Genomic DNA, 16,418 nt, shown 5'->3' on the forward strand with positions numbered 1-16,418 from the left:
CTGTGAAAAGGAAAGAAATGTTCCACTGCTCGCTCACCGATTAGGATTTTATCCAACTCCATATTGTAAAAAACAGACAGATTCTTATTTCAGTGGAAGATAAAGATGTGTAATTATGTAGGAGAAACATATGCATAATAATAAAAATAATAATAATAAAATGTAAACATTGTTCTTCTTTTTAAGAGACAATTTGGCTGCATATCTACAAACCAAACAAAAAAGTTTGGTGAATGACTAAAACCTGATCCTGGTGTTTGATATCTGTACAGATGGGGGGGGCAGTCAGTATGTATAACAGCTCTTTACAGATCTTCTAACCAAATTAATAATAAATGTTCATCATGTTAAACTGTTTCTTAATACAATCTAACGTAAAATTAGGTAACATTTTGTGTTAAATGTCTAAATTTATCACGCATAATCCGCCAATGTTCAAATTTTCATGAATGAGATTAAAGCTTTTACACTCGCGTTGCCAGGCAACCGCGTAGCACACACCACCAAAGGACGGCTAATCGAGCGCAGCTCGCTGGAGATCATCGCAGATACCGTGCTCGACTTTTCTGGCATCTTTATTTATTAGCTTTGCCTGGCCCCTGGGGCGCCCGCTGTCAACCTGCCTGCTGTCGGCGCTAGCTAGCTGGACTCGGACGTATACCTCTCAGTAATGAGTCCTAACGCCTCTCTACCTCAGTGACATTTAGTCAGTGTTCGTATCACGGAGCCGGTGAAGACAATGGGGCTACCGCAGAGCTCGTTCTTGTCGGACGGGGGAGCTAACAGTGGATATCATGTCCACGGGGTACGTTGTAGCGCAGTGCAAGGTTACAGACAAACCCCTCGGTCCGTCTCTGTTACTCTGGGTTGACGCTATCCATTTTAAGGTCACTGTGTTGTTAACTATGCCCTGAGCAGATGTTAATGCTGCATGTGTTTATGGAGAGGTTTGTAATTGTCAGGTTATTGTGTGTGGAGGAACTCGTGGTCAGCTTTTATGGTGTCCGCCCATGATGAGGTGGCATTTGGCAAACATCCAAGCTGTTTGGCTTTTGCTAGAGACTGAAACTGTACAAACTAATGTTATTAGGGATAAATATGGTGCCATACATATCAACCTGTTATTGAGCCTGGGAGGAATACAAGCTGTGCGCTATCTGGAAATGAGGATCCCCAAAGTCTGGTCAATGCAGTTTGTGTAGTTGACACAAGGGGGCGACTGTTACATCCTGTTTATGTCAAATCAAAGAAATCTCAAATGTGTTTTATTTTTTTCTCCACATTTCAGGTTCAGGAGGACTCACCTGCTCTCAGGGCCGGTCTGGAGCCCTTCTTTGACTTCATTCTCTCTATAGGAAATACCAGACTTGTGAGTGAACTCCCTGGATGCATTTTGGTGGTTTGGCATGTCTGTTACCAAATGACAAACATTGGGTTGTATTGAATGGGTACTAGCATCGAATAGATGGGCATATTTGATTAAGAAATCTTTTCTTTGCTGTCTTATGAACAGAATTGTGATATTAAAGCTCATTTTAAATGGCTGCATTGATGAATATTGTCAACTATTTCTGCATTTTTCTGGGATCAGTTTTATGAAATTCATCTGCAGAAGGATCCGTTTGAAACATGCTACCATGTAGTTATGAATCACAATTTCAAAATTTGCTTTGCTTGTCAACTGTTGGTGTGAATTTTTCTATGAAGTTGCACTTTTACATAATATTTTATGGGACAACAAATATAAACTCCTCTGTTTTGGCCTCCTATTAACTTATTCTAGACTGTTCATGTATATATTGTTGTGATTTGCTAAGGCTTTTGTTTGATGCCATGTACAGGTTTGTTAGGATGTGTATGTCTGTGCCTGTTTTTACTGCAAACACTGTTTGATAGCCAGTTTCTCTTTCCCCACAATAAAACTGAAACATCAGGCCTGAATTATAGCCTCAGGACAAAAAGTAGCCATGCCGTCGGCTATTTTTATCATTTCATCTTCTTTTACATGAAAACTGGTTCATCATCTCTGCTGTGTCACAGCTGGAACGGTCGATATATATTTCTCTGTTTCTCCAGAATAAAGAAAGCGACTTGCTGAAAGACCTTCTGAAAGCCAATGTGGAGAAAGCGGTCAAACTTGAAGTGTACAACTCGAAAACCCAGCGGGTGAGGGAACTGGAAGTGATACCCAGTAACATGTGGGGTGGTCAGGGTCTGCTGGGCGCTAGTGTCCGCTTCTGCAGCTTTGAAGGAGCCAATGAGAATGTTTGGCATGTCTTGGTAAGTCAAGTTTAGCCTTAATAGGGGCTATTCTTTAACACATTTTCTTTTAGTATTTTTGTGTGAGCAATTTAAGAAGACAAAGGAGCAGAAAATCCAAATCTACTTTTCTCAATCTACCATTGTTGTGCCAAATTTGCTAAGAGGTCCTAACCATAAAAGTCTTATTTCTGGGTTGGTACCACCAAATGGACAAATGGTAGTGTGTTATTCTCATACATAAATTCCCATATAACAGTACATTGTTAGTCTTAATTTAATTCAGATAGTGGTTTTAAATAAAAAATGTCTTCATAACCATCTTTGCCTTTCTAGGATGTGGAAGCCAGTTCTCCCGCAGCTATAGCTGGCCTCATTGCTCACGATGACTTCATTGTGGGAGCTGACCAGGTGTTACAGGATGTAAGCTTTCCTGTTTTTTGGTTTTTATTAATGTATATAAAAATATGGACACAATTTTGCACCAAATTTTATATTCCTCTCTTTTTGTGAAACCCTTGCAGTCAGAGGATTTCTTTTCTTTGATTGAAGCCAATGAGGGGAAACCTCTGAAGCTGCTGGTGTACAACACACAGACTGACCAGTGCAGAGAGGTAGTGGTGACTCCAAATGGAGCATGGGGAGGAGAGGGAAGGTAGGTATTATATCTTCAAATTGAAGTAGGTGATTTTTTTTAAAATAGCAGCAACCTTTTTTTTTTTATCATTTCACCTTTAATATGTGCAAGCACAATAAACATTTATACTAATGCCCTTCTCCTGCTTGCCTGATATCCTAGCTTAGGCTGTGGCATCGGCTATGGCTACTTGCACAGAATCCCGACTCGTCCAGCTCAGCCTAACACCCTGAACAAAAATGTTCTACAATCCACAGTGATTGGCAGCAGTGAAGAGCTGGTTGCGAGTGACCACACTGAGGTACAGCTTATCACATCTCTCTTTTATTAAATGTTCCTTGGTGGAGAGTTTTTTGTCTTTGTCTGAAACTCTCTCTGTTCTCAGGTGCCTTCAGTGGCTGCATGTAGCCCTTCTAGTGTCAGTGAAATAGATTTGAATCAAATCAAAGGAGCTGCGCAAGACTTGTGTGTAATCTCACCCACGCAGCCAGCTGTAGACTTAGGTAACCCAATCTAATTTTAATTTTGTTTTTTTCTAATTTAGTTGATGTACTCGGAGTGAAATGGACATTTGTCCTTTGTGAATTGCAGATATTTCCAACATACCCGAAGCGATGACGCCGGATTTGTCAGACATGGTTTCCACAAGTGACATGGGCCAGAGCTCCATGTTCGCTAATTATGGAGATGACTCTGGTGATCAGTGTAGCTTGGGTAAGTGCTTACACACCCTCTGCAAGTGATTTAATTGTGCAGCTGAATAGGACAATTACATGTTTTTAATGCCATCCTGCTTGAAAAGAAAAAAAGCAGTTAAAACCAGCTACCTCACATGTCTGGGCTCATTTAATGGCTTTGTTGGTAAATTAGTTTTCATGCTTGCCGCACAAGAATAGTTTTCCAAAATGATAGATATATGAATATATGTGTAACACAGCTTAAATAGCAATAGCAGAGCATTTTTTTAAATCATCATTGCTGTGCCCAGAAGTGCAACAATCTGAGTTTAAGTTTTTAACTACACTTGTTTATTTATTTTGACAGATACCTCATCTGTTGACCAAAGACCTTCATCTCCAGAGAGGGAAGATGAATCAGACACTCAGGAGACCGAGCAGGAGCCTGTTATTGACATGATCACTGCCGCTTCTCCAAGCAAAGAGATTGCGGATGACCTCATTGGGCTTGAAGTCACCACAGAGAACCTGAGCGGCCTGAGTATCCCAGAGGTGCAAGATACTAGTTACGAGCCCTCAAGCTCCGCCAGTATTATGGTGGAAGAGAAGTCGGAGACTGTTGCTCCAGACAGTTAACTGCTACACCAGAGTATAAGTAACCTGTTTCACTCATAACTGAGTTGCATTAGAGGATATTTAGAGCACACTATGATACAGAAAGCTTCCCTAATGATTGTAAGTTGCCCCACTGGAACTATTTTTTAATTTCTAAGAGTTTTATTTATATACAGGTGCCATTGCTGCATGCTGAATTGCACATTTGAGAAAGATTGTGACTTGTAAGTCGATCGGATGGTTAATACAATCTGAATGTACTCTATAATTTAGGCATACTGTATGTCTCAACATCAAGCAGGATGAAGCCTTGGTTGAGTCTTAGTTGCTGTTAAAGTCATCCTAGTTTGCACTAAAAAAGCCAAAGGTGAATAATATTTTCTTCTTGTTGCTCTTAACATTATATCACCTGCTGAATAGTACGAAACACTGTTAGAAAAAGAACGTTTGAGCTGGAGTTACACAGATCCATCATGTGGTTTTATGTTTTATATTTTGGAATTTGGGTTTTATTTTCCTGTGGTTTTAGTACATGTGTTGAAAAGATTTTTAATCTCAGGCATTTACCAGTTAAGCCTCTTTGCCTTATGTCTCATTTTAAATGCCCTCCTGTCTTACGTGTTGGTTTGACTTTTGATTGGTGTATATGATCAAGCCATGTTTGATACAGCTCACTGTTTGTTTTCTGTTTCCTCTCTTTATATAGACTATAATTCAATTATGTTTCACATTTTTATGGATGGACAAAAATATTCAAATATTTATAAAAAGAAGATGCTCAAGATAAACCTGCAGCAGTCTCTTTTTTTATTGTCACTGTGTGTATAATTAGAAAGTATCTTGAGTGTTGACGTGTGTGTATATTTATGTCTTTACATACATATATCTATATATACACATATGAATATATATGTGTATAATGTATTTGTATGTATGTGTGTGAATACGTAACTACATGCTTTGAAACAGCAGGTGTCAGCAAACACCTCATTACAGAACCACAAGAGCTTCAGTGCATTAGTGAGGGAAACTTAACAGCACAGATGCCTCTCAGACCCAGTGACGTGATGCATCATTTGGACCATTCATGTTGTCCAGTGTTGCATATATTCAGCTTTGGCCATATATATGGTAGCAGCTGGATTGGCTAGACCACTTGGCTGGAAAAGCCCTCATCAAGATGAAGCAAGTAGGGGACGTGAAATATTGGCGAAATGGTGATTCTATAAAGCTGATGGTGTAGAGACTTATGTTAGTGTTTCTTTTTGCTATTTATACTCAAGGATCCTTATTTTCGGACACATGGGTTACATGGAAAGCATCTGCCATTCATCATTTTGTACATCACAATAAGCTCTATTTGTAACACTCTGTTTTTAGATCAGAATAACCTAATTTTGGTGAGACCCAGAAAAGGCAAAAAACCAAGAATGAAGCTACAGTATCAGGATGGGAATATGCCTCAATTATTTACCAGGGCTCTCCTCAGTTGATGGGGGGGATGGGCATTCAGGGAGAGAAAAGACTGTGTGGGGGAAGAAAAAGGAGAGAGAGGGAGATGGATTTGTCTTTATCCAGCAGAGAGTGAGCGGTGCTCTTTAGGAAACCTTCCTCTGGCTCACCTGTGTGTGTGTGTGTGTGTGTGTGTGTGTGTGTGTGTGTGTGTGTGTGTGTAAATCAAGGATTACATTTCTCAGATGAATATGTAGCAGCTCTGTAGCTTTGGCTCATTTGCCTACACAGAGTGAAATAAAAATAAAAAATTAAAACCTAAAGCTTCAGATCAACCCAGCACAGAGCTTTATGTTAGGTTTGCACCGTGAAGATAGCATTATTTGAAGAAGACGCCTGAGGCAAAAGCCAGCAGCTGTGTGGCAGGAGGAGCCAAGAGGTGAAGTGTAACGGGGTCCACCTCTGGAGGAACATGCCTCGTCTTCATTTTCTCTTCTTTTCTGAGACAGTTTCAAAGGACACTGTGACGCAGCTGAACCCACTTGTCAGCTTAGCTTTATCTCAACCCCGGAGAGGCTCGGCTCACAGGCACCAGCATAGTGCCCGTTGCCTCAGCCTGTCGTTGCAGCATGACAAATTGTGAAATAGAATAACTACGGAGAAAGAGAGAGGGGTGGAGGGGGAGCGTGGATGGTGGGAAAGGATGAAAAAGGTGCAGAGATAAGGCTGACGAGAGCTTTGACAAATGAGCGAGTAATTGCTTTCAACCACAGTGGTCACACATCACCACATGAAACTGCATCTTGCTTTTTATCCTCTGGCTGATGTGAATGTGCAGAGTTGACTCTATGTCACCAGAGAGCAGTTTGATTGGCATGTAAGTGAAATAAATTGGCATGTTTGTGGCATGTATGAGTGGAATGAAACGCTATGAACAGCCATTTTTTGGTTCATGCGTGAGCAAGAATCCCCAGCACTCTCGTAGACTTCTGTCTTCTGTTTTTGTCACCTTCCCACCCTTATTGCAGATATCTTGGCGTGATGTAGCCTATATTTGGAAGTGATGGTAGCTGGGAGCTGTATTTTCATACAGGTGTCATGCAGTGTTCTTCACAGTGTGCACACCAGAGCCTGGGAATAATCTCAATAAGTGCCTGTCTGTGTTAGACCACCAATGTACCAGCCATAATTACATTCATTCATGCAAGAGGGCTATCACTCTTAGGGCCCTGAATTCATTAGGAAGTTGTTTTCATCTCCTGCAGTCATTATCAGCGGGCTTTATGTTTGCTTTCATTTTGTATCGATTTGCTCTGAAATTATTGTTAAACACACAGTGTAGCCCATAGGAATACGCAGTCTACAATATTCTGCTGCTGCCACATTTAGCCGACATAAATGTTGGAATATCAACTGAGCGACAGCGTTGTTGGTGCTGAAAAATAAAGTCCTTGTACCTAAATGTCTTATAAAACAACTCATATGAGCATTTTTTTTATTATTGACTTTTGGGGAATTTTATGTCTTTATTGGATAGCCGACAGTAGAGAGCTGACGGGAAAGAGGTGGGAAAAGAGAGGGGGAATGATATGCTTCAAAGGTCCCTGGCTGGACACAAACTGGGAAATGGGGTTGATGCTCATAGCGAAGGTAATGGGCTCCCATCAGATCATCTGATCTGTGGTTAAGGTTTGTTAAGTTAACGCAACCAAAACTACTTAGTTAAGGTTAGAGGAAGAAGGAAACCAATGTTGACTGTTACAGTTGACCCAGACCTCTCTGCTTGGTGGGGTTAAAGTTAGGTTAGGTGGTTTTGTGGTGATACAACACCATCAAGCTATTTCCACCTTGAGAGAAAGTGATTTGCAATAACACAAGAGGTTGCTTAAAATATGTGTATTTTTAAAGAATTTGCCAATTTTGCAGTTTTTCTGGCGAGCATAGGCTCCCACAAAAAACACTCCTAGGGGAGTTGAATAAGACTAAGAGTTTACAGCCATGCTAGGAGCTCCGTCAGACTGTACTTACAGGCACAGTAGTACTTTGAGCTACACGCTAATGTCTACATGTTAACATACAAACATTGCGAATTCAGCATGCTAATATCTAGCAGGTATTTTTGCAGGTATTAGGCCATAAAACAAAGTACAGTTTTGACCAGACAATGGCACTAGATTGATAGATAGATGAAGAGTCAAGAGAGGCATGAATGTCTGTACCAAATTTCATAGCAATCGTTCTTGAGTTTATTTCGCTCAAAACCACATTATGTCAACCTCAGGGTGGCGTCACTGGAAAAATCAAGTCAAGGGATCACCGAAGTTAAGAGTAAACATTATCTGGGAACCCTTAATGTCTGTAAAAACCTTTCTGCCAATCCATTCAGTAGATATTTCACTGGGTAAGTGAAACTTTTGACCTGTTGCTAGATGAAAGTCAGTTGCATTCATTTTCTGAGAGCCATGAATGTCTGTACAAAGATCTTTGGCAGCAACAAAATAGAATCAGAATCAGAAATACTTTATTGATCCCCGGGGAGGGGGGAATTTGTTATAACATGCAGTATGATTATTTTCTCTAAAAAGCCAGTTCCTCAGTCAGTGATCTTTGCCACCTCTCTCTCTAACTCCGTTTCCCTTCCTGCTAAGAAAGGCCGCAAAATTGCTAAAAGTGAATCTTTAATCTAGTACAATTTGTGCTGGCTTCCTGGTGACAACAGAGCCAGAGATAAGGCAAATAGGATGAAGCAGACAATAAGGAGGTTAAAAGAGGCTGCCCTGCTTTATTTCCAATCCTAATTGCCATTCAGCAGGGGTGAGGAGCTGGCCACACAAGAAAGCACACATTGTTCTGCTGTCAGGATGACCCTGCTGATGTCAAGTCTGTACCCATCTGCTACTGTGGCTCCCAATCTTTTAACCTGAGACACATGACTTTTTAATGAATGCCATCTTTTTGTCACTGCTTTATAAACATCCTGGGAGTGCAATTCGTCAAATTCGGATAGCTTCTTTAATTATCATCCAATATTTTCCAGTCCCTCAAGTGCTTTTATTATTTTGTAACTTCATTATCGTTATTTCTTTCATAACATTTGCCAATAAACTTTATATTAAGCCATGAGCTGTTTGGCAGATTCTCATTACATTTCTTTTCCAAATAGTTTGGAAGCACATTTTATGTCCATTGTGTACCTGGGGGCATCTCTTTGAAATTATATTGCCATGTTAAAAATAAATATTGCATCACTGTTGCAAAGGTGCTGCTTTCATCGTGGCAGAACAAAACCAAGAAAAACTGATTTCTTCTGGCAGTGCTGTCTGTGTATCGTGTACAGATTGTTCAAAAAATGTCATGCTCCTGCAATTTAATAGACTCAACAGTGTTTTTTTTTTACTCCCAGTGTTCTCACTTTTTTGTCTGACTGATCAGGAAGCCCCTTTTGTTCTGGTGAGAAGCAGCAGATAAGACAGAAGGATAAAGGTTTGGCTCAGCCTCTCACAATGAATATGAGTGGATGGAGAAACACAACTCAGCATGTTCCCTGCTGTTTCTGTGTCTCTGACATATTTGCTGTGACATGCCCACCACTACCCAGGCTTGGTTGTGACCCGATAGGGAGCTGTCTCATAGTGTTAACCTCATTTACCAGCTAACCATCACCCCCACAGGGCAATGCATGCCTGGCTTTGGCTCTCCTCAGTCAACATATATAAACATGCACACGATATAGCATGCTATCCTCTAAAGGACCCATAAAGCATGAGAAACTGAATTTTGCTGGATTAGGCTGAATGTCGGAAATACTGTCGTAATGTTTTTGTCATCTAGAAAATGTCCTTGTTATAAGGCTGTGAAACTGTAGCACAGCGTTCATGTAGGTGGAGGCTGCAGTTTCCAAACATTGCAGCTGCAGTTCCACAGACATATTATTAAGCTCTCTTATTTTCATTAATCCTAGTTTTGATGTCAGTGTTCCACAGCATGACCAACCACAAGATATTTGCCACATCATGTTCACAATGCCTTCTGGCCCAGAGAAAAGACTGAATATGAGCCTGTCAATGAATAAAATCCTCAGACACATGATTTATCATCCACTTAGACAAACAGCTAACAGCTCCACTTATTTCCAATTGTGGCTCCTTCAATCAGCTTTGGCTCTGTTCTGCATGTGTGTCTGTTTGTGTGTGTTCATAAACAGATGACAGCCCGAATTTGACAACACAGCATGTGCGTCACTCAGCTTGTGTCTGTGTGTCAAGCCAGAAAAAGAACACAGATTTACCTGATAGCCCGAAGAGGTGTGTTTGTGCGGGGTGGCACTGCCGGTACGGGTGGAGGGGAATGAACTGTGTCAGCTTTTCAAAGCAAAATGGAGGCACCATCTCATGGAGCCAAGCAGAGAGGGATTAGAGGGAACAGTGGTGCAGACAGATAAAAAGTAGAAAAATTATCCAGTAGAGCTGTCGAGTAGAGGTGTGGAGGAGAGGAGATGTGAAAATGTGTTTTTCTGCCTCTTCTTGTGTGAATCTAAACAGTTTGAAGATCTGAAACTAACACATTCAATTAATGAATTTCACACTCAAATTCAATATATGTATATATGTATAATATGTCTGGGTATTTATTGTATTACAGATGGATAATACTCCTAATGTTGAATATGTTGAATCTAACCAGAGGCACCATGATTGTAAATAGATTCATTTTGATTGATAATAACCTCAAAACTGCCTTTTCTTAAGACAAAAAGCAGAATATATCAAAAACCTAATTTTGCAGTGCTACATTACTAATATTGGAGTGTCTGTAGGCAAGCGATACTTACGTAAACATCTAAAGGCTTTTGCTGCTGAGCTTCAGCACTGTGCCTCTGTGTACACACTATTTTGACAAAACCTGAGCCTCCAGACATGGAGAGTGTAATAATATTCAAACGGAGTTTGGAGGGGGTGAAAATTGAAGGGGGACAGACAAGAGACCCAATGAAAACAATAGCCAAAATGAGAATAACCCAGTGGAAAATTTTCTGTGTGTGGGTGGGTGGGTGGAATATAGTGCATGTGTACTAAAGTGAAAATGTGCTGTTATCAGGTTGGGCCAGAGTCACATTCTCCAACAACAGCTGAGCTACACACACACCCAGCCTCCCCTTGAGAGTCACTTCTTTTTTTTATAATTACTTTGCAGTGCAGGGGGTGCTGGGAGAAAATGGTCGCTGTGCTTTTCTCCTGCTGCGTGAAAGCTTTATGTTCCTCTTCCTGCTTTTAAATGGTGTGGCTCCTGTCAAGAGCTCTTTAATTCAGCCTGCATCCACACTACTAATGCACCCTTAAATGCTGCATCAAATCAGGGGCCATTTGTTATGCAAGTCATTAAATAGCTATTAGAGTATACGTGAACGGTTATCAGTTGATGGCATTAACAATCTATCATAATTACAATGACTGTATGAATGGACAGACTTTGCATTGGCAGATAGTGTTATTCAGCTTTCTGAGTCTGTGGGGACAAGAGGAGGTGGAGATCTCTGTTCAAAGCCAACACGTGAAATGAAGACTTTATTTACCTTAGTCAGAGGCAAACAGAGGATGGCAGGTGGGCCCAGGCCGCTGCCTCCACCTGTGACTGCCGTTACTGTGATAAATGGAGATCAGAACACTCAGGTGACTCAGAGAGGGTGTCTGCTGATCCCTTATCAAGCGGTGAGTCATCAGTGGCTCATACTGTCAACACCGGCCCATCAGACGCAAGAGTCGGAGGGAGAATTGCGTATATGCATGCATCTGGATATGTGTGTGTGTGTGTGTGTGTGTGTGTGTGGTCTGTATTTGTGTGTCTGCATCTGCGTGTGTGGGAGGCTCTCAAAGCGCTGATGGCAAGTTTCCACTGTGGTCAGCCAGTGTCCTCTGACAATGTGACTGAGGTCTCTTCAGTTTTCCTGCTCTGCCTGCAGACACATGTGTCACACAAACATGTAGATGAAGACACAAGGCAAGGGAAGAAGCGCTTCACTGATTTAGATGGTCATCTCCGCTCAGTACATTGTGTTCTCTGCATGCACTTCACCTCTGTGGACAAGCCTTCATCATATGGAAGGAGCTACAGTAATAATGGTGAAGAGGTTAATTAATGTCTTTGCATTAATAAAATTACTCTCTGTCATCTAAATTAGTGTCTCTGTCTGTCAAACTTTCAGGCAGAGAAGTTAAGTGCATGTTGATTATATAAAACTTTAAAAAGGAAACAATAATGTATTATGTGTGTTTGATCAGAGTATTTTAAATTAAGTGCAGCTTTTCAGTGCAAAAACACTGTAATAATCTTTTGTCATAGAAACAATGTGTTCTGCTTTTAATCTGTTGAATAATTATTTGAACATTTTTGTCTCCAGCAGACTAACACGTGTGGTTTAATTGATTGCATTGTCTCTGTACCCATGGCAACTGGAAATTATCATGAAGGACATAATTATAGGGTGTTGCAAGATGTCTGAAAATTCATGAAATTGTCTTGTTTTTTTAAGTCCCCATTTTTATGCACCACTTCCACTTATTTCCTGTTCATGTTTAATGTTCAGATTGATTTAGCGATTGATTTTTGAGGGACCAGCTATACTAAGCTATAGCTGCAAAGTGCAGAGTGTTCTTAAATGCCAACACTGTGAGAGGGGCAGGGATGAACCTATAGGTGTTCCTGGTGTGCAGGGAGCTACGATCAAAGGCTTTCCCCCCCCCAGTAACACCATAATGTGGCCCATCATGTAGGCGTGATTTCAGCAGTGTGCCCTGAAGTTAACCAGCTGGCAGTTGCTGATTCTTCTCTTCCTTTGAGTTGCTATTTCCCCGCCCTATATTTCCATCATGACATTTCAGGCAGCATGCAATTCCAGTAAGAGATGTCAACAGAAAAGTCTGCCCTCATCTTTGCAGCTTTTAATATGTAATTTTCTGGAGCAGTTACAGTGCTATGATATGTTCATACCTCTGTCAGACACCATCTGTTCAAGTTGATGTAGCAAGAACACATTCAGACAGTGCTGTATATTCACACAATGCTGTGGAACAAATTTCACTAACAAAAGAGTGGATTAACAAAAAATGAGCTTTCCTTCCATCTGGGAGCTGGCAGAATAACAGGTGATCCATTTCCTCTTCACTAAATAATGCCTCTGTACCATTATCCCCATGAAAAATATACAGACATCAAACTTAAAGGTTCATAACATTTAGAAGGATATATTGGCAGAAATTGAATATGATATTCTTAGGTATGTTTTTATTAGTGTCTAATCACCTGAAAATAGGAAATGTTGTGTTTTTGTTACCTTAGAATGAGCTGTTTATCTACAGACGCCGAGGGTTGCCTTTCATGGAGTCCGCCATGTTGAAGCAACATGTTTTCTACAGTAGGCCAGAAGGGCCAAACCAAACACTTTCGCACATCTTGTGGCCATTGACGTTTCTCCTTTGCACTTGAAATTGGAGGACAAAGCAATAGAGTTGTGTGATCTGTAACCACACCGCTAGATGCCACTAAATCTTACACACTGGACCTTTAAGACAACAAATCTTCTAAATGTTTTCACACTTGACCCCTTTAAAAGCAGGGAATAATGAATAAGTGTAGTCTATGACCTTTCATTGACATACCAAACTCAGTGTGCAGCTTTATTAAAAATACATACAAATACAAATCCTAATTCCATCCGTGGCCACATTTGCCATTGCACTGACATTACTTCTCCCTCCCCTGTCTGAACCCTTGATAACCTCTAAGAACTGCCTGTGCTCTAGTCAGAAACAATCAATTGATCGAAAAGGCTAAGTAGGATCCATTTGCATCCAACTAATGGCTTCTGGCAGATTGCAGTGGACTTACTTGTACACGTTCCTCAGTGGTGGGATGCTTGAGGAGGCATCAAACCGTGTGTGGTTAAAAATGGAGTTCGAGCAGCTGGATGTAGACTCAGAGGGATCAAAAGCCTCTAAAATGTTGTGCTAGAAACTCTCCATGTATGATGGCTGAATGCCTGTATAGATTCACAGTCGCCCTGCTTCTATCCAGTCTTTATGTTGAGCTGAGCTATAAGCGAACTGAGTCTAACTCTTGTGTTGAACTATTCCTTTCTTTTAAACTAGCATTTAAAGAGTTAAGTAAAAAGTATAATATACAAATATAATATAATGTGCTTACAAGTAATTTGAGGTACTGGATGTGATAAAGGCATTTCTAATACAACTGAACTATTTAGTCTGCTTTTGATGTTTCATCTTTACACACAGTAACCAAATAGAGATATTACATTCCAATGTCTAGAGGTTATAAAATATGTCTCTCATGTTAATTGGCCCTGTGATTGGATTTGTCTTCTCTGATAATTTTGCTCTCAGATTGCTGTCAGGGGCTTTTATCTCCATCTGCTATTCAATGTGGGCAAAGGAGCCTTTTATCTTGCTTGCTGTTGATTTAATAATAAAACGACAATAATATCTGCTCACCACCACACACACATGCAAACACAGACATGGACATAGTAAATAATTCATATCTGTGGCCCAAACAATGAAGAAATGTACGAGACACAAAAGTTAAAAATGTGGTATGATAGCTAAATCAAATCGAAGAGATAAAAGTCTGATATTTTATTGACATTTTTTTATCATTTATTCTCATTTAATGACATTTCATTCCCCGCCCCTCAGCCTCTTAGACAGGACCAGCTTTTTCTATCTGATGCATCAAGAGACAAACAATATGAACACGCTCATGTTGTCATGAAAGGTCACACTTTTTCCACAAAATCTGGCATTTTCAATCATGTTTTTTACCATCACTGTGCACAGGTGCAAGAATATCCATCAATCCATGCTCTCCAGGCCCAGTTTTCAGTTTCTCTATTCATCATCTCCAACATATTGCTCCTATTTGGACTAATGTGAATACTGTTGGAGGATAAGAAATTGGTCATGCTTTGTCTCTTTACAGTGAGATAGTCATACCTGGGTCACTGCCAAGACCACCATTCAAACAAAAGTATTAATGCAAGAATATGTGGATTTAAAAACTCTGATCCATTACTGTTTGATCTATTGGAAAGGATCCTGCTGAGAACTTCAGTGGCACAACAATAATTATGCCGCAGAAGAACATGCAGTTATAAGCTGCTTAGTTCTTAGCCTGTGATTCAGTACATTAGACTCAGCGTATGAGTCAGCTGCATTTAAAAATCTCATTTCTTTTTCCATTTATTCCACTCATTTTTCTCCTTAATCCCTGAAGATCTGAGGCAAGTATTAATGGAAATGTATTGACATTTAAAAAGTGATCACAGCTGAGTTACAGGAGGTATTTTCCTAAAGAGACGGTCAGATGTTATAGACTATGTGGGCAAAACTATGTGGACAACCCATCAAACTATTTATTTTCTTATTATTTTATCAAAGCCACAGTGTTTAATATGCCATTGTAACTATTCTGGGAAGAAAGCTTTTCACAAGCTTTCAGAACCTGGCTGCAAAGATTTGCTCCTTTTAAGCCACTCGAGTGACTCCAACACTGAGGCTGAGCGATCAGGCTTTTAGTTTTGTTTTTGGTCTTCACCAAGTCCTGAGGAAAATATCTGGCTCTTCAGCTGATACATTCTCCACTGTGTTTTTTAGCATGTTGCTAACTTTGTCTGTCTGCTGCGTGGTGCTGGACAGTGGGTTTATGCTGAAAACAGGTCCTTACTGCTGTTGGAAACAAGGTTATGAACTTAGATCTTTTACTGTAATTCTTTCCTTCCTCATAAATAGTTTTTATTAAACATAGAGTCACAACAAAAATGCACTGAGCTTTTCTCTAGCAGAAAGTAAGTCTTCAACTAAATAGAGACCCATCGACACATAAATTCTGCTTAGGGGAGATAATGCCACATCAAACACCCAGTAAAATCTACCATAAAAATGACATAACACTGAGAGTTACAGCAGCTATCGATTTAAGATTCTTGCCTCTTTTTATTGCCCGGCTAATGTTGCACATTCTCTGCCTGCCTGCAGTCCCTGGGTCAGTCATTACATGACATGGTTGCTGCTTACCTGACCCATTCATCTACGTCACCACTCAACATGACTCATGCCTCATTTTGTCGTGACTATCTATCACTTCTCCCTCCCGCATGCTCCCCTTTTTGCTCCCTTTCTCGGTCTCTCCCTCCCTTTCTCTCTTCACTGTGTCCGCCTCTCTCACGAACACTTTTGTAAACACATTACTGCGCACATCGACACCCACGTATGCACTCTTTTTCCTCCCATTGCTTGTTCATGATATAGTTTTGATATAAGCTAAACAGAAAACTAGGGCCAAATACAAAGTGTGGCGAGGACGTGGCAACTGATATTTTCAAAGGGATTGTTGGGGAAAGCAAAATAAAGCAGCATGACCTGATTACACATGCATGGCATGTCTACGCTGTTCAGTATGTGGCATGACTTATTCTCTCCTGAGCTTCATTTTTGTATTCTGTGGAGTCCTAGAAATAGATTTTCACATTTCAGGCTCCTCTGCAGTTTGCCAGGCTGCCCTGTTGACAGCTGCCTGGTCACATAAATAAGATCCCCCAGGCCAGACCCAAAAAAGAGCTAGAGAATAAGAGACAGAAACGGGATGATAACAGTTGGTAAGGCGTAGATCTGTCTCAATTTTACATGTGTTCAGGTCGCTTCATGATGCCAAGAGGAGGTGTGCTAGAAATGAGGGCAGGCAGTACTTCAAAAACCTCTTTGGTAGAG

General features: G+C 40.5%; 1 protein-coding gene across 1 annotated transcript; it reads left to right on the forward strand.

The window, feature by feature from the left end:
- The first annotated feature begins 579 nt into the window (after positions 1-579).
- On the forward strand, positions 580-4,976 carry LOC127369336 (Golgi reassembly-stacking protein 1). The gene is made up of 9 exons (XM_051410596.1): positions 580-805; positions 1,289-1,369; positions 2,077-2,280; positions 2,596-2,682; positions 2,784-2,914; positions 3,059-3,197; positions 3,282-3,399; positions 3,488-3,610; positions 3,941-4,976. The coding sequence occupies exons 1-9, from the start codon at positions 740-742 to the stop codon at positions 4,207-4,209; spliced, it is 1,218 nt and encodes a 405-aa protein (XP_051266556.1). The 5' UTR covers positions 580-739; the 3' UTR covers positions 4,210-4,976.
- The last annotated feature ends 11,442 nt before the right edge of the window (positions 4,977-16,418 follow it).

The sequence above is a fragment of the Dicentrarchus labrax genome, unplaced genomic scaffold, assembly GCF_905237075.1.
Source record: "Dicentrarchus labrax unplaced genomic scaffold, dlabrax2021, whole genome shotgun sequence".
Taxonomy (NCBI): Eukaryota; Metazoa; Chordata; class Actinopteri; family Moronidae; genus Dicentrarchus; species Dicentrarchus labrax.